We start from the raw sequence: 22,520 nt of genomic DNA, 5'->3' as shown, positions 1-22,520 counted from the left end.
TGAATTTACGATGTAGTGCAGCGTCCCTGGATGCCAGTAGCAACAACTCACTCCTGCCCCATGTGACAACTAGAACTGTCTCCAGACATTGCCAAGTCACCCTCTTTGTGAACTGCTGGTATAGGGGCTCACTTCTATAATCAACCCCACCCCTTTGCTTAGAAAAAAACCCTTCACCCCGTGAAAGTGGCTAAGCCTTTCCCAAAGCCTTTGATTTTTCATTCTCAGATTCAGTCCGATTCCATCCATGTCCAGAGTATTTTGAATCAAGAAAGTGAAAGAAGGCAACCGGGTGGCTCAGTTGGTTAGAGTCCAAGCTCTGAACAACAGGGTTGCCGGTTCGATTCCCACATGGGCCAGTGAGCTGCGCCCCCACAACTAGATTGAAGACAATGAGCTGCCGCCGAGCTTCCGGAGGAGGGGCAGCTGGATGGCTCAGTTGGTTAGAGCGCTCTCAACAAGGTTGCCTGTTTGACTTCCGCATGGGATGGTGGGCTGTGCCCCCTGCAATTAAAGATTGAAAATGGCGACTGGACTTGGAGCTGAGCTGCGCCCTCCACAACTAGACTGAAGGACAATGACTTGGAACTGATGGGCCTTGGAGAAACACACTGTTCCCCAATAAAAAATTTTTAAAAAGTGAGAGGGAAGAGACCTGTTTCCAGGGACCACTCACGACATACACCAGGCTGACAAGTTAAAAAAATATTTATTGATATACTAAAAGTTAACAAACGGACAAAGATTGGACACATTAGCTAACGTCTTTCCCCTGCAAAATAAATTAACATCAGTCTAAAAAAAATCTGCAACCTACCGCTAGTGTTAGTTTTCCAAAAATACTAGAAAACCCACAGAAGTTTTAGGTGCACATGAGCAAAAATCTGGTCATCTAGGCACTACATCTCCCCTCCTCCCACCCTCTTCCCCCAAGCATAGTGGGCTTCCTGGGGGAAGCACTTCCTTTAACTGGTCCTGACTGAAGTTGGGGGCTGGGCTGCTGCCCCGTTTCAACAAAGATCTTAAGTTTCCCAGGGTAATAACATATCCACTTTTGTTCTCTTTTAAGAAAGCAAACAAACAGCCACAGTTTAAAGCAATTAGAAGTGGCATACATGAATGATTTGGCTTTTTTTTTTTTTTTAATTAAAAAACACAAATCATGCCAGTGATTGGCACTGGTCCAAAGCTCTGGTCCTTCCCCAAAGTTTTCTCCTAATGAAACCTCTAGGCCCAGATCCCTTAGTCAGGTCAGAATTTTTGAGTGCACCAAAACAAAGCAACACTCTTTTTGGTACCAAAAAATATATAAAAATGCCAAACCCTTTAAAGAGGACAGACTGGCCACTTCTTCCTATTTATTATGGAAGCAAACAGAAAGACACGACAGGATTAAAACACCCGTTCATTATACATTGTGACGCATTCCATGCAGTCAGGTAGGTCGGAACCCCTGTGGAACAGAGAAGCAAGGAATCTCATCGGACGTATGACTGATGGCTGAACACACGAGCGCACACACACATAGCAGCAAATAAAAAATACTAATTTTATTTATTGGTAAACACGACCAACTCTGAGCACCTGGTCCAACTCCAGCGAAGGCTGTCACACCTGCACACGCACCCACATAAACACAAACTGCTTGGAGTCACAAACAAGAAAAAACGTAACAGCCAGAAGTGGCTGGAGTAAGGTGTTTGCAGATTCAAACTTTGGGATTGAAATAGCTGGTAAACAGAAAGGCACCAAGTTGGGGTTGGAGACCTGGCTGCTGGGGGTGTCAGGTCAGCCCACAGTGCCCGGAAGCCCAGGGTCGCCCCATAGGCTTGGAGGGGAGCTGCTGTAGGCCTGGCTTTGCAGCCTCTAAGGCAGCGCGGAGCCTCTTAGGAAAGGAAGGCTGTCAGCTCCCCTCTAGTGGGGGGGAAGGCCCAGGGGAAGCTGGAGCCAGTGGCCCAGTATGCTGGGTCCCTTTCTTTCAGGCTGTGCAGTGAGCTGGATGCTTGCTCCCTGCCGAGACAGCGGAGGGTGTGTCTCCCCTCTAGTTCCCACTTTCCAGTTTCTGCCTGGTTGTCTGGGACTCCAAGCCCTCAAGTCTGCCAAGGTGGGCACCATTCCTGTTGCATCTGGATGTCCCTCGGAGGTCCTGGATACGGCTGTCCCCAAAGGCACAAAGGCTGAAATTGTTTTGGCTACACAAGACCGTGTCGTCCTATTTGGCATGGAGGGTTAGGGGCTGCCACAGGCCCAGGCGGCAGGAACCGTAGCCTCCTCCATAAGTCTGGGCTCTTCCCTGCACTCAGGCTTTGGGGATTAAGGAAGAGCCCCACATCTACTGGTTGACTTTAACCAATAACTGAAACGAGAAAGGGAACCCCCAAACCCTTTTCTTTTTGGCATCACGAAGACCCAGTGACCCCATGTGCTGCCCCACCTCTGCCCCGTAAGTTCTGATGCTGCTCAGGAGCCCGTCAGGCCGCGAGCTCCCAATTCCGCCACCTGAGGGGGGCAGCTGGGTGAGCAGATGCAGCCTTTCTGGGGGCTCTCTGCCAGGAGGGCCACTAGGATTCTGTCCCATTTCCCAAATGGTACAGCTTGCCAGCTGGGAAGAACATGGAACCCCCGAAGTGGGAGGATTGTCATGGAAAGGTGGTGCCACCTCCATGGGTGGGAACTGCAGCCCAGCCCCTACACAGCGGCAGGCAGCCTGCAGGGTGGGTGGACCCCCTTCCAGCACCTGCCCTCACTCATTGCTACCTTCCTCGGGTGCTGGGGACAGCCTACGGGGCCAGGGTTAGGATTGAGGCAGTCCTTGCACAGGCCAGCAGAAAGGAGGGCAGCTAGCGCCGTACCCTTCTCCTTCTGCTCCCCAAAACTCAGAGGCTCTTCAGGTGCAACAGTGCTGGGACTTGCCCCTTCCAGCCCAACAATGGGGGCTGCAGTTGTCTCTCCCACCTACCCCGCCAATACACTTTCTCTCGCCACCACTGGGCAGGAACAGCCAAGCTGGATCCGGAGAAGCTCCCTCCTTTGACCTGCATCGCAGGGAAATCGGGAGGAAAGCAGCCCACCACCATCATCACAGGCAGTTCAGACGGTTGGCTCCAGCCACAGGTGGTGGCCCCGACTTCCTGAGGCCAACAGGAAGCGAAGGGAAGCGAAGGCCCAGAGGTAGGAACAGGGCCCGGCCCGGCCCTGGCATCAAGGTACTGCCCTGGCCCGATGGCACAGGCCAGGCTGGGGTCCGGGAGCAGGCCTGCCAAGCCTGCCCTCGAAGGCGGCCACCTGGCCCCTGCAGAGGATTTGGGGCGTGGGTCACTTATGGGAGCCAAAGCAGAGCCAGAGAAGGGCAGGGGTGGCCCTGGCAGTGGCGGTGGCGGCGGTCAGTAATGCCTGAGGTTGAAGAAGCCCACGCTGGTGGGGGACTCCTTCACCGTGACTGTGATGAGGTTGGCAGTGACATCGGTGACGAAGACGTGCTCAATGAGGCTCCGGGGAGGCTTCCAGTCCTGGCTGGTCTGCACAGACACTGATGGGTTCTGCTCGGTGCCGGCTGGCGAAGCTGAGTCGGGGTCCGAGTCGGAGCTGCTGTTCTCCTCGCCGGTGCTCATCTCCGACAGCACGGCCACCTTGCGCCCGTCTCCTGGGGCCCCAGGGCCCAGCTCCTGCCCTCCGACGGCTGCACTGCCCTTGACACAGTCCCTCTTGCCTGCAGGAGTGGGCAGAGTTGCCGCCCTGGAAGCCAGCTTCTCATTCTTGCTGGTGTTGGATAGCATGCCAGGCCCGCTCCCCCCGGTGAGGCCAGTCCCAGCACCTTTCCCAGTGCCGGGCATGGTGGCAGGGACACTCTTGGTGGCTGTGGCATGGCGGGCGACCATGCCCACCCCAGGTGTGCCATTCTTGACACTCTGTAAGTCCAGGACCTGGAGACTCAGCTCCTGAGTGGGTGCAGGCTGGGGGCCCAGGCAACCGGCAGGGACTCTGCTGCTGCTGTGGACGTGTGGGGGGCCCCCTGCGCTCCCCACTTTCTGCTCCACAGCGCTGCTGCTGGGGGCCTTTGGGACTTTGCTTCCTGGGGGGCTTACCCCCAGCTCCCCCTTCTGCGTCCTCACCTTGAGATCCAGACCGAGGCTGCACTTGCTGGCGGTCTGGGCCTTGAGTGCCAGTCGGCTGGCAGCCTGGGCCTGGCTCTGGCTCATTCTGTTCATATAGTGCACGATGGAGCTCTGCCAGCTGATGCCACCACGGCTGGGGCTGCCAGCCATGCCCTTCATCAGGCTGGCCAGGTTCTCTGGCGTGGCCATGGTGCTGGGGCCACCACAGGCCTCCTTGGCATGGGCCTTCAGGGCGGCCAGGCCGGCCACAGGGGCACTGAGTGGAGGGGGCAGCTTGCTGGCCGGTGCCCCCAGGTCCTTCCGGGCCGTCTTTAGCACCCTGGCCAGGCTCACGGGTCTCCGGGCTGCCTTTTGGTCCGGGGGCAGGGGCTTGCGGCCCCGCTTTTTCCGGATGGGGTCCTTCAGTTCTGGCTTGGCTACCAGGATCTGCGCCTTCTTCTGAGGCACTGGGTGGGTCTCACGGCCCCGGGGACCCCTCTTGGCATCTAAGTCACTGTCATCCTCTTCATCTGAGGAAGAGGACGAGGACGAGGATGATGTGGAGGAGCTGCTAGATTTGCATTTGGAGGGGGTGTCAGGTTCCTGCAAAGACAAAGGGAAAGGGTCACCACTTCTACGGCCTGGTCCCCAGGGTCCAGTGTCAGATGCCTTGAAGCCAGCACCTCCTGTGGCTTCCAGATTAGAGGCGGCCAGGAGGGAGCGATTTCTCACTGTCTTGTCCCAGAAAGGATGTACAAGGTCCTAATGAGGTTCCATGAAATGGTTAAAAGTAGGAAAACAACAACAAACGGGGTTCATAAAACAAACACACCGTCACCCCCGGGTGCTATTAGCTTTCAAGGGGGACACAAGCTTAGCTCCAGCTCCCAGCAGACAACGTTCAGAGCAGCACAAGTCACGCATCTCGTAAGGTCAGGAGTCAAAAGAGCAGCACGCACAAGAGCTGTGGAACCGAAAGCAAGGGGGCACCTTGCCTCAATCTCCCCACTTCCAAATCTGACCCCTTCAGAACCTTCCAGTACACAGGGAAAAAACCCCACGTCCTCCCGTCTTCTGGGTGTCACCCCAAATACTAAATACACCTTCTATTTCTCAGGCGCCGTGTTGCCTGAAGGGTCAGCATTTTAAAAGGTACACTTCAGGGAGACAGAGCGAACAGTCACACCCGTGCCACAAAGCTTGCCTGCGTGAACTGGGGACAACGGAATCAAACCTGGAGTCTCAGGTCCCCCAACTCGTCACCCCAGCTGACGCGAGCCTGAGCTGTAGGGCTGGCCAGTGCCACCAGTCAACGCAAACACCCCACGTTCTCCTGCAGCCCCCACCATCTTGTTTGAAACTAAGCTCTCGAAGACAAAATGTGGCCGGTGCAGACTAGCCGACAAGACCAAACGCAGGATTCCCACAACCTCCTGGAAGGGTAGTTTTATATGACCACGCTCTTAGCCACAGCGTGTGGCGCCAGGCCCCCGAGAAAGGAGCCAGGCACACCCGAGACTGAAGACCTCATACCCCATCTTGCCTCTGAACTACTGCAGGAGGCGGGGTGCTGCCACAAAGCCCAAGTGTGTGTGTGTACCTGTGGGCTGCCCAGGCAGCTGCGGTCTACCTGTCAAACCTATGCACGCTTCCTGTTCTTTTCTGTTCCCCATAAGCCACTAGGGGTAAAAGAGCAATGGTCAGCAGTCAAGCCTGAGCTGCTCTCCAGTAGACAGGAGTGCAGAAGGGGTGTCAAAGGAATAGGAAACCCACTGAGGAGGGGACTCTGTTGTCCCCGCTGGCGGAGGCCTGAGTGGCAGCAAGGAAGGAGGCCAGCCAAGGTCTCACTTTCCAAAGCTCTCAACCCTCCCACCTTCAGCTTCCACTCTGGAAGGTAAGCAGCCAAATCGGGGCATCAGCCACTCACCTTGAGCTTGGAGTGGCGGCTACAGGAGGACATCACCGTGTGTTTCCTCGGCCTGCCCCTGGGCCGCTTGCCTCTTTTCCGGTTCTGCACCTCCTTCTCCTGTTCCCTGAAGACAATCACCAATCAGGGTCACGGACCCTCCCTCCTGCCACACAGAACCCCATGGCTTCCAACACCCCCGACACTCAAGCCCAGCCCATGGTAGCTTATCATCAGTTTCACTGCAATAACATATCCTGTTAATTAACACATCCCAGGCGGAGGCCCAGACCCCCTTCTCTGGAAAAAAAAAATGGGTCAAAAATACCTATGCATCCATCTATGTCACTTGCACTGGGCAAAGACAAGTCACAGAAATCCAAGCAAAGCTAGGAAACATACAGTCTCCCAGGTTTCTCCGACACCACCGAAAACGACCCAGTGCTAATCCAAGGCCACTTTCTGTGGGCAGAACGTTCTGTGGGAATATCAGAATGCCCCTAGGAGTCTTTGTGGGCACATGGCCCAACCCCCCACTTCAAATCAGAGTCCAGGGTAGGGAGGCAAGGCCCACTGTCCCCAGTGCCACCCTCCATCACCCACACAAAATCCCACAGGTCCAAGCATAGGGGAAGCAAGGGCTCCAGGCCCGTTCCACTCCAGTACCCCAACTCCCATTTCTCTCACTTTCTTTTGTCTAAGATGTCTGTTCCTGCACTCTGCTCCAGATGAAGTGTGAGGTGCGATCGTGAAGTGGCTGGGCCTCAGAGCCCACACCACCTGCAGGACACTTTTAACAGCCCCCATGACTTGGGGTCATGGAGCCAAGAGAAGGCCTCCAGCCCACCCCAGAGAAAGGTTGTGCTTCACGCTACGCCCTGGGAAAGAGGAGCTATCTGGAGAAGGTTCCCGGTAATTAAAACGGGCAAACAACACCTCGTTGGGGCCTGGAAGGTGCTCTCTTAAAGAACCCAATTAGTACAACCAGACAGAGCTCTCCCTCCAAAGCAGCCCGACCTGCCTCCTAGGATAAGAGCATCTCATGGGTCCCCTCCCCCCAGTCCCCTGTACCTGAGGGCTCTTAACCTCAGACTTCTTACAAAGGCCATGTCCCCATGCCAAGCAAATAACTGCCAGCTCCCAGGGGGATCTTTCTGGTTTATGGGGGGAAGTAGATCAACCACCTTCCCAGGTTTCTCTCCCCCAGGATGTAATCCAGACCACCCGCTGGCTTCAACTCCTGCGCCTTGCAGATATTCACCAACCCCACTTCTCATGTTGCACTACAACCCAAAGTGAAGGTAGGAGCACGCGCTATCTCATGTCAGGACCCCGCCCCAAGGCTCACAAGGACGAGTTATGAATTAAGTAGCTGCCAGTATGGTTCCTGAGCAGCATTTCCAAGGCTCTGGGACAAACCCTACATTCTCTCACCCTGCCCAAAGCCCACCTTTGCTTTCTCCCCATCATCACTGTCCCTCTGAGAATACCCAAAATGTCCAGCTAGGGTGAAGAAGCAGTAGACATAACTTGAGTTACCAGAGAACAAGCTGGCCAGATTGACCCCAGCGGGGCAGCTTTTGAGCAGCTAATTTCTCTGTCCCTATCAATAGGGCAATGCCCAGCCAAGTGCCCACACCTCCTCCGCCCAGTGTGCTCTGGCACAGCGCTCCTGGACTCTCGTGCCCAGATGGGGGGCTCATCCATCCCCCATCCCATCCTTCTCCCCCGGAATCTCAAGGAGGCCTCTCTCTGAACCCAAGTCTCCTACCTAAAAATAGAAATGACATCTAGAATTACAGAAGCAAGTTCAGATGGAGACTGGCCAGGGGCCCCCTGCAGCTCACTCAGCACCATCAGTTCTGCAGCCCAGAGAAAACTGTGTTGTTCTTGGTACAGATGCACCATAACAGGCCGAACTTTGTGCCGTGCCCAGCTCCCTCTCTGAGCCTTCTCTTGCTCAACAGCACCCTCGCGCAGGGCCAGGTCTGCATTTTTATGGCAAACCTGCCATCCTAGTTTTTATTAGGCTTGCTTACAAACAGAAAACGCCAAGAGAACCCAGAAAATTTCATGAAGGAATCGAGAAGGTTCATTTTGTCAAGTCTGGCTGTCAGAAAGACCAAAGCAGCACTCAGTGACTCCTTAGGTCCAGACACAGCACTGGCCAAACGGATGGGACGGGATGGGGGGAACCCATCTGGGACCTCAAAGCCTGCTCCACCTTCACACAGCCATGGGGACGTCACCGGAGGCCCTGGTGACAGCCCAAGCCCTGGACCCTGCATGACTGTGTGACAGGCCATCGCCTGCCCGGCACATCCTCCCCCCTCAGACACGAGCTGTAAGTTTCTCACTTCTTCTGGAAGGCCAGGAGCAGCCGTGGGTCCAGGATATTTTCCTCTGGCTCCCAGCTGTTGTGTCTGGAAAAGCAAAGTGCAGGTCGGTAGTAAAAGAGCAAGGGGCAACGGGCTACTTCAGAAAGCCAGTCCCTGCTGATGGCAAGGGCACTGGGTTGCGGGGCAGTCCCACAAGGTCACTCGTGCCCAGGATGAGGTCCCATTCACTCCAAGAGACTGTAGCCCCTGAAGCCCGCACCCTATCTTTAAACCCAAAGGAAAACCACCACCTCAAACCCCTCCCTCCCCCCCAATTAACACGCGGCCTCAGGAGGAATCGACAGTCACCCTCAGGGAGAAAAACAAATCCCAACAAAATGTTAAGTGGTACAGGGAAGCCCCCAAACCCTGGCCCGGAGCCAGCGAGGGAAGGGAAGGCTGTCCAGGATGCGGGGGGGGAGGGGGGGGGGCGGGCCGCGAAGGGCACCGAAACGCAGCCCAAACAGTAAGAACAATGTGGCTGGCGCCCAAGCGAGCGCGGGCCGGGGCACCGGGAGGGGAAAGCAAAGAAAGAAAAGTAGGGTCCGGGAAGAAAGGGGAAACGGGTCTGTGCGAGCGACTGTAAACAGAGCCCCCTCCGGGGATGCAAGTCCCCTCCCTTCCATTAAAAAAAAAAAAGAAAGAAAAAAGAAAGCCCTACATTCATCAATAGAAAGCTCAGGTTACAGCGGGGGAAATATGGACAAGAGGAGGGGGGCTCGTGTCCGCGGGGAGGGCTGAGGCGGGGCGGGGGCGCATGCAACAAATGGGCGCGGGAGGAGCGCGCCGCGCAGGAGCGAAGCGGACCGCGCGCTAGGAAAAGAGGCCCAGGGCGCCGAAGCGGGGCTAGGCAGCGACCCGAGGGGGTTCCCGGGGGAGGCCGCCTGGCCCCGCACTTCTAGGGCTTGAAAACAAAGGGCAGCTCTGCGCAGCCTGGGCGCCCCGTCCCCGCAGAGCCGGAGGAGCCCTCGGGGATCCCGCGAACTTCCCGCGCTGTACGCAGACGACCCCCACCCAGACGCTGCGGCCGAGGGTCCTCCCTCCCCCCCCCCGGGCCGAGGGACGCCGGTAGGAAGGCAGGAGCCGCATTGTTGGGGACTCACTTGGAGGACCAGCCGCGCCACTTGACCAGGTACTCCAGCTTGCCCTGCGGGGAGAGAAAAGGCGCGTGAGCCGGGGCTGGCGGGCGCGGGGCGAGCCGGGGTGGGCCAGATCGCACGCACCTTGCGGAGACGCTTGCTCAGGATGCACTCAGCGGCGAAAACCTGCTCGCCCACGCTGCTCAGCTCCTCCATGCTGCCGCGCGCCCGCCCGCCGACCGCGGCGCCCGCCGCTTCCCGCACCTCCGCGGCCGCCGCGCACAAAGCGCCGCCCCCGCCCGCGGAGGGCCCGCCCCGCGCACGCGCACCGCCGCCACGGCCCCCCAGCGCCTTGCGCTCTGGTCCGTCCCCGCCCCCGACGGGCCGCCCAATCCAGCGCTGGCCAATGAGCGCGCGGGGGCGGGGCGTGGGGCGGAGCGCGCATTGTTCACGGAGGACTCGGCCTCGCGCCCGGGAATGGGGTGTCAGCGCTAGGTCCTGGGTTGAACTGGGGTGCCGGCCGGATGCGGGGGTTCCCGGGCGCCGGGGTGGTCCTACGCGGGGAGTAGGGAGGCACCTCGCGACTTCGGACCTGGGGAGTCGCCCGCCGAATCCCGCTTGGCCCCCAGGGCGCGCTCGGCCTCCTCCGAACTTCGTTTTCCGGGCCAAAAGCCATTGTTCTGGCCCGAAAGGGGAAGTTGGGACGGAGCGAGGCGGCCGCTTCCTGCCCCCGCCTCCGAGGGGCGCTGCTTCGGGGCGCGCCGGACTCTATCGCCCTCCGTCTTTTTGAATTTGGTTTCCCTCGATCTCGGGCACTCGACCTATTTTGCGCGGGAGCAAAAGGGCTGGGGGTTGGGGAAGGAATGGAAGACAAAGTACTGGAGGGAGATGGGGGGTTGGGGGGCTGGTGGGCAGCAAAATCCGAGCAGCCCAGCTTTTCCCTCCAAAGGCGAGAGAGGAAAATGCATCAATTGAAAACGCGAACTGCTCCGTGTTCTTACTTTTAGTTATGAAGAGTGGAACCCAAGTCCCGAAGTTTTAGGGCACACGTAGGGAGGAAAGGAACTGCACTTTTTAATTTGTTTCACGATTTTGATGAAATGAATGTGGGGGGGGTGGGAGCAAGATTTGAGGCGGTGTTTCTAACCTAGTACTTAGTAATTCATTAATGGACCCGCCAGGATTTGGAAATCTATATACTTTGGATCAATTGCACGCGGCAGAAAGGAAACGACCTCGTTGAGAAGTGGGGTGGCCTGGAATACTCTCTGGGGTCCTAGGTGGCTGGCTACCCTTTCATTTTCTGCTGTTAAGATCCGTGTTCCATTGAACAGTTTCCCCCTTAAGTCCTTTAGATCTTGAAAGTGAGGAAGTCAAACGCGTAATAAAGGAGATAAACATTAGCCTTAACTTTATTCGCATCGATACAATTTAACTCAATGAAAATTCATTTTCTGGTTTTGTGTCTTCCTTGAACGCAGCTGCACAGTACTCTCTGTTAAGCAAATCAAAAAGTCGTTTTTTGTTGCAGGAGACTGTTTCAATGTAATTTTGATCATTAAAACCATATTTATAAAGGATTCTGCTGGAGAAATGTATTTTGTTGTTTTAACAGAAAGGCCTACTATAGGAAATTCAGAACTGCAGGAGCCCATCTTTCCATTGCTGGCATGTTTTTCAGTTTTTTCGGTTAAATCGGTTACATTCATCTGATACCCTGGAGAAAACTTGGGTAACGTTTGCAAACTCTGGTACTGTTTGCAAAGGAGGTGGGAATAGTGAAGATTCACGGGGGGTGGGGGTAGGGGGAAATGATTGCTCACTTGGGGGGGGGGGGGGGCAGCCCAGAACCCTTGTTTTGGGATAAAACCTGCTCTGCTGGGGTGGAGAGAACGACTAACAATCTCTCTCCAGCTCTTTTGTGTTCCCATTTTGTGGAACTAGGCAGTCTATTGTGGGGCTGAGGCCAAAGGTGTATTTATTGTAATGGGACAAGAAGCTGGATCAGCTTCAACTCACGTTTCCTTGCAGAATTCATCTTGGGTGTGAGGTTTTTGCCCTGGAAGTTTCCAGTTTCCTCTTGGTGATATATGGTATCCTGGATACTTGCTCATTTTTTTTTTTTTTAAAGAAAAGAATTCTTTCTTCCCCTAAGAAATAAATTTGTCGAGAATTTGATACTAACCCACTGGGGGGAAAAAATCAGTTTCTTGGGAATTTTAATGCACATATCGTCTATCCAACTATGAGTACCCAGTTTGAGTAAAATAATGTTTAGATAATTTATTTGGAGAAACAAATGTGACAGATTTGCGTAGAATTAAATTATCAGGTAAATAGGGTGAAGGTATGATCCAGAACTTGTGAGGTGTTCCTTAAAAAGAAAGCTGGAAGTAGGCAGAAGCGAGGAATAACTCCAGCTAAATAATTGTGTCAAAACCTTGGGGATAAAGCAGATTCTGTCTTCCGTTTTGATTGTCACATGTAAGAATGATTAGGACAACTCAGAACAATTATTTTCTACTTCACTTACCCAATAACTACTCAGCATTTGTTGTTATCTGGGCACGACTAGATATCGGATGGAGAGTGTGTAGCAGCACTGCCAGATAGAGTTTTCAGAGACGATGGAAATGCCTTCTAACCACACTCCAATACGTGAGCCACCAGCCATCTGTGGCTCATGAGCACTCGAAATGTGGCCAGGGCTGCTGAGGAATTGAGTTTTTAATTTTATTTAATTTTAAATAAGTTTAAATAGCTGCACATAGCTAGTAGTCACACACTGGACAGTATAGGTTTAGAGAATTTCAAGGGATATGTTCTAAACGTATTTTAAACAAAAATAATACAGTTACTTAAATTAATCTTGGGACATGAATAGTTTGCCTACACTCTCATTTATGCTTTATTGTACACGAGAACGCTTAAAACAGGTACAAAAAAGATATAAAAAATACAGGCATACAGGAGTACATTCAGACTAAATACCACTTTTTTTCATGTTATTTTCTATGCAAGTGACAAGATCAGTGAGAAATATTAACTCATTAATGTCTGAAATACCGCTAAAAAAGATAAGAATCTTCATGCTGCGCTTGCGGATCAAAAATTGAGGAAACCGAGGCAAGAAATGACATAACAGCGTCACTGTCGTCAGTGGAAGAGTCAGGAGTTGAGATGAAGCCAGTATCCTCCCATCTGTCAACTTTGGCAGTAAAACCAAACAACATTAGTTCCGTCTTACAAAACAATTTCAGGACAGCTCTTAGTTTTTCTGCAAATAAACTGCCTCATTGCAACCAGAGTTGGCTCAAAGGAGTGACCACAACCATTCACACTGGATGCACCCCCAAAAGTCTGGATGGGATGAACTCTGATCGTGTAATACATTGCACAGCCTTTACTATTTAACGTGATGATTTGTCCCCTCCCAGGTCTGCTCACGTTTGCAAGACTGAGGTGTGACTTGCAGGCCAGCTGTGCCATGTGATGCTGATTCTGTATCTGTACTGGATAAATATTACACGTATGTGACACACAGTGTTTACGGATCAGAACTCAAGTAAAAATAAGCACGGTTAGGGTGCCTGCGGAAATTCTCAAGCTTTCAGTTTGCCTAAGAATCTCCTGGGCACACATGCAAATACTGACCCCTGGATACCCCCCCACCCCCATCCTGACCCAGGAGACCTCAGAGGCTGGCTGCAGCTGACACGGTATGGAACACTTCTTACAAAGAGCAGCCTGTCCCAGCCCTCTTTTTACAGATGAGGAAAAGGAATCCTTAATTGCTTCAGGCCACTGGCTGTGGAGCCCATTCCTGCCATTTCCCAAGTGTGTGTGGGGGAGCAAGCAGCCATGTCTGGAACTAGTGCCCCAGCTGCACTCAGTAGGCCCTTCAAGGTTGAATGAGGCAGCAGAAGACTTTTAAGCTCCTTGGGACCCACCCCAGGCCACCTAACCTACTGCACAGCCCCTAAAGACCTACACAGACTGAATGGACCCTCCTCTTGCATCCTGGGGTAGCGAAGGTTAATGAACACTGTTATACTACCCTGTTTCCCTGAAAATAAGACCTAGCCGGACCATCAGCTCTAATGCATCTTTTGGAGCAAAAATTAACATAAGATCCAGTCTTATATAAGACCTGCTCTTATAATAAAATAAGACCGGATCTTATATAAATTTTTGCTCCAAAAGACGCATTAGAGCTGATGGTCCGGCTAGGTCTTATTTTCGGGGAAACATGGTAGGAGGCCCCAAACCGCCATTTAACCTAGCCCTTTACGATGTTGCTTTGGAGACCAGACCACAGCGCCCTATGGGAGATCTCCATTGCCTAAGGCTTTTAAAGGATGTCATTTATTAATTTTGCAATCGTATCAGTCCCCAATTGCAGTTTCTTCCACTAGAAACAGCGCAGTGTCAGACGTCTTTATTTTTGCATGTACACTGTACAGGCACATCTGGGGGACAGCACGCTGAAATGCCATGTTAGAAGGCACATGGATCTAGTCTTGTGAGCTGTTGCCAAGCTGTTCCCCGGGTGTGGGGGGGGTTCTGCAGTAATTTACACCCCCACCTCAGTAAGACGGGGTTGCCTGTATCCCCATAGTCTCAGTAACCCTAGGAATTAAAAGTTCATCTAGGCCATTTCTGAACGCACTGGATACGGTGGTATTCTAACAAATGAATCACGTCTGTTATACCTCGCACAGCTGTGCTTTTTCAAGACTTTTGCCGGGTGCAGAATTGTCTGTGTCAAACGATTTTATGAGTGTCGTTTTCCAGTGTGAAATGCATTATTTCCACAAATTTAAAAACAACTTACAGTTAACAAAGTTCTAAAATCTAGAGTGAAGCACTTACCTAAAAACTAGTCTTTGGTTTGGGGATCCAAAGCGGCAATGAACACATGTTCGTGAGTTTGCTAATTGTTTTTCTGGCTGCCGGAGGCCGTCACTAGCAGCCTCTGCGGATTCTCAGGATCCCAGGGAATCAGGGCCCACCGTGATCCAGGATGATCTCATTGTGAGATCCTTAACTTGATCATATCTACAAAGACCATCTTTCCAAATAAGGTCACGTTCACAGGTACGGAATTAGCCCTTGAATATGTCTTTTTCAGGCTACCATGTAACCCACTACAAATCCATAGGGTATTATTTCTTTTGTGCAGCCAAAAAGAATTTGTGTGCTGGTAGAAGTGTACAGATTTTTTTTCTGGGGCCAGTGAAGAGGGTTTTAATTATCAATTGATGGCTTTGTGAACAAGTTGAAATTTTTCACCTTGTGTATAAGTGTACATAACGTATTGTCTCCTGAGTTATCTAGCTTTTAAGCTCATGGATTATTTTGATCTTTGTTATAGTTTAATCTATTTTTTAAAACTGAAATTTTATAAAAAAATTTCTATAATAAAAATATTCAGGCCCTGGTCTCCCCTCAATATATTCTTATTTCTTTGTCGCTGATAGAAATGAAGGAAGATTGAAATAAACAAGACTGTTTATAGTCTGCAAGATTTGGTATTTTTAAGATGTCAGTTCCCCCCGAATTGTTCTAAAGACTTAACGCGATCCCAATCAAAATCTCAACGTACTTTTTAAAAAGTGATTAACAAGCTAATTCTAAAATATGTAGGAAACGCAAAGGACTCGGAATCATCAAAACAATCTCAAAAAAGAAGAACAAAGTAGGAGGGCGGCCGCTGCCTGACTTGAGACTTACATGAAGCTGTGCGTTATCAGTACAGTGTGGTTTGGCCCAAGGAACTCCGAGGGGCCCGGGAGTTGGGTCCAGCTAGGTCACTGCTGTATTCCCACTATGTACAGAGGGCTCGGAGCTCAACAGACACCAGACACTTGTTGAAGGAATGAGGAGGGTACTGCCTGCCACTCACACATGAAGACGGCTGGGTCGGACTTGGGAGTGGTGGGTGGGGGCAGGAGAAGCTTAGAAGCCAGAGGGGTAGTGTTGGGAGAGCCCTGCTCCTCCATGAGGCTGGGTGGGGACCGCCTCCACCACCGGCAGCAGAGGCAGCCGACGGATTGCAGCTGACCGCTGAAGTTTCCACTGCGCATGGAACACACCTCATCCTCACAGGGCGAGGGATGGGGGGTGGAGATGAATGCCAGACCCAGGGTCCCACTGCTGAGACAATGGTACAAGCAGTTTATGTACTGCCATGGGCCCTGCAGAAGGATGGCAGCAGGTGCAGTGTGTACCGGGGGATGGTACGTGACATGGGACAGTACATGACAGGTAAAAGTTTGTGCAGGGACAGTGTGCACGGGGATAGGCAGTATATGGCAGGGACAGTATGTACCAGGGCACGGTCTGCACCAGGGGGCAGTATACACCAGTACGCATGCCAGCTGGTTTCCTTGCAGCTTCCTCGTCATGACCTCTTCTGATCAAAGTCCATCACTCTTTTTGATTTGAAAATCCCATGAAAACACTCAAGCGTTTTAATGACTCTGACATGAATTGCCAAAATGCCCCATGGAGAGAATTAGTCCAGCTTATAACACCTCCTCCCACCTACCCGCACACACAGCCTGCCTTTGAACTTTAGCAGGCTCCTGCAAGTAAATGTGGGTTTCGTGGTTTCTTTAATTTGTACATTGTTCTTGAATTGTTTCTTGGTTTCCCTCGTTCCCACCAGGGTGGGATGGAGTTGGTGCGTCCTCTCCACCACCACGCTTGGCAGAGCCCTGGGGCCCCCGTCTCCCTGTAACTACGAGTTGTTTAAAGGTAGGTGTGGGGTGGATTCATTCCAAGGCAGTGCACATTTGTGGTTTTAAACCCGCAAGTCCTCAATGAAATTAAAAATCAGTTTAAAGGCCCTGGTAAAAGCTGGGTGGGCACGTAGGGAAATCGGCACTCACACGCCGTGGGTGGGGACGTAAGTGGCTTCAGTGTTTCTGGGAAGCAGTTGGCTGTGGCTCTCAGATCAACACCAGTCATGCTCTTTTATCAGCTGACTCCACCCCTCAGGTGTGTCTGAAGGAAATGAAGGGATCACCAGGCTGCACAGAAACATTTACTTACGTGTTGATTTGTTGACTACAGCAGCGCTTATGAATAAACTGGAAGTAGCTCCCTGCCCATCGGTGGGTACTTGGCTTAAATAGAGTGTGGTGTGTTTATACCAGGAAATTCTTTACTATCCTTAATATTCAAGTTTTAGAAGGTCTTTTAAATGACATGATGGAAACCATGTGTAATGGTAAATTAATAAAGTGGGTTAGATACATATATACAGTGTGGTCTCACCACTATAAAAATACATACATATATATATGGAAAAAAGAGTGGAAAGAAATAAAAATACTGAAGTGTTATCGCTGGGATGTGAGATTAAAATTCATTTTTCTTTCCTTCTTATACTTGTCTATATTTTCCAGCATTTCAGTGATGAACACACATTACTCTCTCGTCAGCATTTCTGAACCCAGACGCTTCAGTGCGGACCGATGGCTGTGGGGGGCTGACTTGCGAAGAGCAGGCTTTTTGACAAAGAGGTAGAAACAATAAGGAGGAAGAAAAGTGAAGAGGTGCTGGTTTAATTTTTTGAGAAATTAAAAAAATCATGAAGGAGGACAAAAAAAGCTGTTGCATCTTAATAAAAGTTCCGACCCATCAACCTTTTGTATTCATGAATTTTAATGCAGGAAAGGCAGCCTGAGGTACAGGAAGTGGAAACGGGCAGAATGAGAAAAGTGGAGAAGAGGCTAGCTGGAGCGGAGACTTGAACGCATCTTTCTGAGAAACCACTGACCCCACAGCACAGAGTTAGGCCTCAGAGGACCAGAACCTCGCACTCTTGACATCTTGTAACATCTTGCTTCGGGGACAGGATGTACCTGTGTGTTTGGCGCCCTCAGCCCGGTTCTGGGGTGGGCATGGGTCCTGGTTGCTTAGGCGGCTCCAGGCCTGGGGACAACACACACACAAGCTGGGATATTTGCCTGAGGACCCTATGAGAGATTCTTGCTTCCTCTAAGGTCGCTAAATTGGAAGGATGTCCACCATGCCCCCACCCTCCGCCCCAGAACAAATGTGTGTCCTCGGAGACCCTGAGACCAGCACAGGGAGAGAGACAGGGGCAGCAGGAGAGCATGAAATAGGGGGAAGTAGAGTGAAACCCGGGATCCACCGGGGGCCTGTCTCGTTGAGACATCCTCTTGGCAGCTCAAGCTGGTCAGGTTTCTGCTCCCTCCATCAACCTGAGACCGTTATTTTTTTTCAACTTCCCGTCAAACGTTTGTAAAACTTATTGATGCTCTAGGCCACGCAGAATATCAAATTCCAAAAGTGGAAACCGTACAGGTCCCATTCTCTGATCATGAGATACTAAAACAGGAGACTAATAAAAAAAAAGGAGGGGAGGTGTCAGGAGAGAATCTAAACAGACACATCACAAAAGCAGACGTAAGAATATCAACACGTCCCTCCAACGATGCTCAAACTCATTGCTCATTAGGGAAACACAAATTAAAACCACACATCCGCAGGAGTAGATACGATTTAGAAGACTGACGATACCCAGTGCTGGTGAGGATGTGGGGAAGCCGGAAACTGGACACACTGCCGCTGGGAATGCAAAATGGTTTGGCCACTTTGGGAATTAGTTTGTCAGTTTCTTAAAAGCTACAGACACACTCACCATATGGCCCGGACCCCCCTAGGTCTCCATCCAAGGGAATTGAAACCATATGTGCACACACGTCTTGTACTGAATGCTCATAGCAGCTTCATTCATAACAGCCAAAAAGGCAAAGCAACCCAAATGTCCGTTCGCTGGTTGATGGATAAAGGAGCTTCAAACTGGATGTATAGGGACAAGCACTCAGCCGCAAACCGGAGGGCGTTACTCATGAAAGCAACAACGTAGACACGTCTCCAAGTGTCATGCTCGGGCGAACGCAGCCAGACACAAAACACTATCTACTACATGCTTCCAGTTCTGTGAAATTCTAGAAAAAGAATAGACACTGGAGGCAGGTCAGGGCTTGCCTGAGCCAGGGGTGGGGTGGAGGTTGACTACAAAAGGGCATGTGGGGACTTTTTGGCAGGATATCCCCAAACTAGACTGGGATGTAGTCCTAGAAATTTCCTCCACCATCGTAGGGATTTCCTTTGCCTCTCTCATGGGACAGCCATACAACAGAATGCTTTATTGCTAAAAGAAGTGTAGGATTTAGTTTTTGTCATGGGCAGACAGGTATGTTAATTTTTTTTTAAAGCAGATTAAACAACTATATACACAAAAGGATTCTGTGTTAACCACGTCTATGTCTGGAAATACATTTGTCTAATTTTTCCTTATTTTTAAAAAATCGTGTCTGCTCGATGAATGTGTATTGCTTACACAAGAAAAACATAAATAAAAGGAATTTGTGAAAAGCCTGGGAACCCTCCACTCTGGTCTTCTCCTTTCTCATCTTCTGTATTTTAAAACTTAATAACGGTGGTGGTTGTGCGACTGTATACATTTACCCAAGCTGGCAGGACTATGATAGCATTTAAAATGGGTGTATTTTATTATGTGTAAACTATGCCCCTAAAAGAGGAAAACTGGAGAAACTGGAATGAGCTCTGTGGGTTATACCGATGTCTGCCCCGTGGTTGTGAACTTGTGCTGTGGTGATGGACTCTCACAGCAGCTGTGGGGGTGACCGCCAACCACCAGGAGCTGGAAGAGGCAATGAAAGGTCCTTCTTGAGAGTCTTCAGAGGGAACATGGCCCTGGCAACTCTGTGATTTAAGATTTCTGACGTCCACGACTATGAAAGAATGAATTCCTATTGTATTAAGCTGTCCAGACTGTGGTGACTTGTTATGGCAGCACTTAGGGAACTCATATCCCAATATGAGGGACTCTCAGAGCTAAACACAGAAGGATCCTGAGCAGACAGGGACGTTGGTCAACCTGGCACTTGAAAGAACTACCGTATTTTTGGAACCTGAGTCAAAACGTGAGGTGGCTCTGGCTCTGGTAGCATTTGAAGGTTCTCACAGATCATGACTGGTCATTTTTCTACATGACAGGTCCCCTTTGGTCTGTCCCTCCAGTCCAGCTTTGTGTAGCACTTGGGGCCTTCTGTCTAGGCCGGCCATGGACTGGGCAGGGGTGCCCTTGGCCTGAGCAGAAGCCCTGAGTGTCTTCCGGGGGCTCACAAGCCCGCCTCAGCTCAGCTTCCCCTCCTTTCAAAAGAGATGCTCGTAGCCTGGCCCTCAAAGGATTGCATAGATGGTCTGGCTTCCAGCTGAAGCATGCCGCGGGGTGACAAAGTGCCAAGTGGTCCTCACCCTCCCGGTGCTTGTTCCCAAGCTGGATACACTGGTGGTTTCACTTAGGAGAGAAGCCGCCAACATCTGGATGGCAGCAGGAGCCCAGAAGCCCCATTCTGGAAAGGGGCTGAGTTGTCCCCATGGAGAATATCTGCCTTTTTTCCATTTCCTTCTGCTTCCCTATTTCTCTTGGGTAAAATCAGCAGACCCACTGATTGTCTAACCAGAGAGACAACAGGAGAGAAAACAACTGCCCTCCACCATCCAGACCCCATCGTCCTGGGTATGATACAGGCGCAGGGGGTGGGGTGGGTAGCTGTGGACACCTCCTTCTCCCTGCCCCTTGGGGACTGACTTTGCAGCGGTAAAGTCCACAGCCAGAAAAATCACGTTTGTCTTGACACAGCTGGGGCCTCGCCTGGATTCCCCTGAGCTCTCCTGCTCTTCCCACTGCAGCCGGTCTGTCGTAGGAGAACTTCTCCCACTGCTGGAAGCCGCCCATGAACCCCAGAACCCTTTCCCTCGGGCTTCGGCAGCACAGGGTTGTGTGGCTGGGGATGTGGTTACACCAGGGCCAGGCCTATCCCGGGACGAGGCCTCCAGAACACAAGCGAGAATTCTCTTTGACTCTACAAGTTCTCAAGCACAAGTATTTAGAAATGTCTCTCGACCTGAAGCTGGTGGCCAAGTGACAGGTCGGGAAGGATGTGGATTCCTCCTGAGGCTGGGCCCAAGCGAGGGGACCAGTTTTCACAACGGGGGTCGGGGGGGATTTACTATTTGTTTAATTTTTTAATTGGCGAATATTGGGGAACAGTGTGTTTTTCCAGGACCCATCAGCTCCAAGTCAAGTTGTTGTTTTCAATCCAGTTGCGGAGGGCACAGCTCACTGGCCCATGTGGGATTCGAACTAGTGACCTTGGTGTTATGAGCACTGCGCTCCAAGCACTGCGCAAACCGGCCGCCCAAATTTACTCTTTCAAGAGTCTTGTCCTATATTTTCCTTACATATCATGTTGTCCATTTTTCTAAAAGTTATGTATGCTCACTACAAAAATATGTTTTGTTTTTAATATATATTCAAGATATTTTAATGTGTTTTTATATACTGTGATTCCCATATAGTATATAAAAGTAATACATGCTCATGGTAAAAATGTATTTATAGCTTACCTTTTTTATTTTTTTAACATATTGTGTTTTTCGTGTATATAAAGCCACATATGCTCACAGTAAAAATAGCTTGTAAAATTAAGATATAACTTATGTATAATAAAGTATACCGATCTTAGGGAAATAGCTCCATGTATCTTACTACATGTATATATCTGTGTAATTACCACTCAGATACCTTGGGCCCCCCCCCCCAAGGTGTCACCTCTATTGTGACTTCTCACAGTGTAGATCAGTTTGCCTTGTTTTTTTTTTTAAGAACTTCATATAATAGAATTATACAGTATGTCCTCTTTTCTGTCTGGTGTATTTCACTCAGCATTTGTCTGTTGACTTTTTATTGCTGAGTAATATCCCACTGAATGTCTACACCACACATCTATTCGTTGTTTTGTTGATGGCATTTGGATAGTTTCAAGTATTAGACACTACAGAGAATGCTGCGTTCAGCTCCTGATAGAAAGTGTCTTTGTGAACTTTCTAGACGTGAGACTTGGTCAAAGGCCAACTTGCTGTTCCAGAAGTTTCCACCAATGCCCACGCCCACCAACACTAGGGGAGAGTGTCTGTTTCTTCCACCCCTTGCCAGCAGTTGCTTTTATTCAACTTTTAAAATAGAGGCGCTGGAAGGAAAATGGCGTCTCACTGTGATTTGCTTAGCTGTAATCATGAGTGAGGGTAATCTGGATTCTCTGGCCATTGGTATTCTTCTTTTCTGAGAACTGTCCAGATATTTTACTCAAACCCTACACCCATTTTCTGTTAGGTCATTCAGCTTTCTCTATGCTATTTATAAGCACTCTGCATATTAAAGAAATTGGGACCTTGTACTTAAAAGGCATGGAAAGGAAATAATTAATTTAGACCGACAGCAAAACAGGTGGTTCTACTGACGTTGGGTTTGAAACTCAGCTATTCCACCACCCTGTTCCTTGTTTCATACACCTCGACACACAACCTCAGAAGGAGAAGTATGAGCTGGATCTTTGCTAAGTGCTTTAGAATACAATGAACCCACAGCTGGAAGGCACCACCACTTGTCCACCTCATGTCCACGGCAGCCTTTAATCCACCCACAGGCTTGCCCTCCGAGTCTAGACTGGGTCTCAGAGTCCCGTGCAGTTGTTGGTGACTTGAGTTGGCAGGAGTTGAAACCGTCTCCACGAGGCAGTGTCACATACTCCTGGAAGTGAATTGAACGCAGCAATGCACAGCAGAGGCAGAATGGAGGGGCTTTCGGGGTCTGTAGGGGATTCACCAGGCTGAGGGCTCGGTGGAGGCAGTGCATAGCCATAGCAGGCTCTCACTGAATCGTTGATGCACATTCATGATGAGGTTATGTCTGGATTTTGAAGGTGGGGAGGCAGCTGGGTTGAGGAGGGGAAGTGGGGGGTGGGTGGGAAGGCGGGTCAGGAGGATTCACAATAAATATAAAGACCCCATTATTAGAGCAAGACGTTTGTTGACTGTGTTTGTTGGTTCCTGTCCATGCTTGTTGGCCCCACAGGTGAGTTGGGGGCCTTCCCAGAACTAAAGAGAAAGGTGCTGCTGGGGAAGCCTGTGTGACGGGGGGACAGCTTCTATTTTC

At 50.8% G+C, this 22,520-nt stretch overlaps 1 protein-coding gene and 1 long non-coding RNA gene across 2 annotated transcripts; one reads left to right on the top strand and one right to left on the bottom strand.

Annotated features, from left to right (window-relative positions):
- Window positions 1-1,525: 1,525 nt before the first annotated feature.
- Window positions 1,526-9,822, bottom strand: CBX2 (chromobox 2). Its single transcript, XM_019735747.3, has 5 exons — window positions 9,602-9,822; window positions 9,482-9,525; window positions 8,358-8,423; window positions 6,022-6,127; window positions 1,526-4,697 (listed from the first exon to the last, which is right to left on the bottom strand). Exons 1-5 carry the CDS (start codon window positions 9,671-9,673, stop codon window positions 3,384-3,386), a joined length of 1,602 nt encoding a protein of 533 aa, XP_019591306.2. The 5' UTR covers window positions 9,674-9,822; the 3' UTR covers window positions 1,526-3,383.
- Window positions 8,430-21,040, top strand: LOC148756594 (uncharacterized). The gene is made up of 3 exons (XR_016023069.1): window positions 8,430-9,510; window positions 16,128-16,216; window positions 16,870-21,040. It is a non-coding gene; the product is annotated as an uncharacterized LOC148756594 (long non-coding RNA).
- Window positions 21,041-22,520: the final 1,480 nt, after the last annotated feature.

This window comes from Rhinolophus sinicus, chromosome 12 (genome assembly GCF_057876585.1).
Source record: "Rhinolophus sinicus isolate RSI-liver-muscle chromosome 12, RSI-T2T, whole genome shotgun sequence".
In the NCBI taxonomy this organism is placed as follows: domain Eukaryota; kingdom Metazoa; phylum Chordata; class Mammalia; order Chiroptera; family Rhinolophidae; genus Rhinolophus; species Rhinolophus sinicus.
This window is presented reverse-complemented; position numbering and strand designations above follow the sequence as displayed.

Coding starts and splice junctions, on each gene's coding strand:
- CBX2 (XM_019735747.3), bottom strand. CDS start 9,673: ATGGAGGAGCTGAGCAGCGTGGGCGAGCAGGTTTTCGCCGCTGAGTGC. Junction 8,424..9,481: donor TGGCGCGGCTGGTCCTCCAA/GTGAGTCCCCAA, acceptor TTGCTTTTCCAG/ACACAACAGCTGGGAGCCAG. Junction 6,128..8,357: donor CTCCTGGCCTTCCAGAAGAA/GTGAGAAACTTA, acceptor GATTGTCTTCAG/GGAACAGGAGAAGGAGGTGC.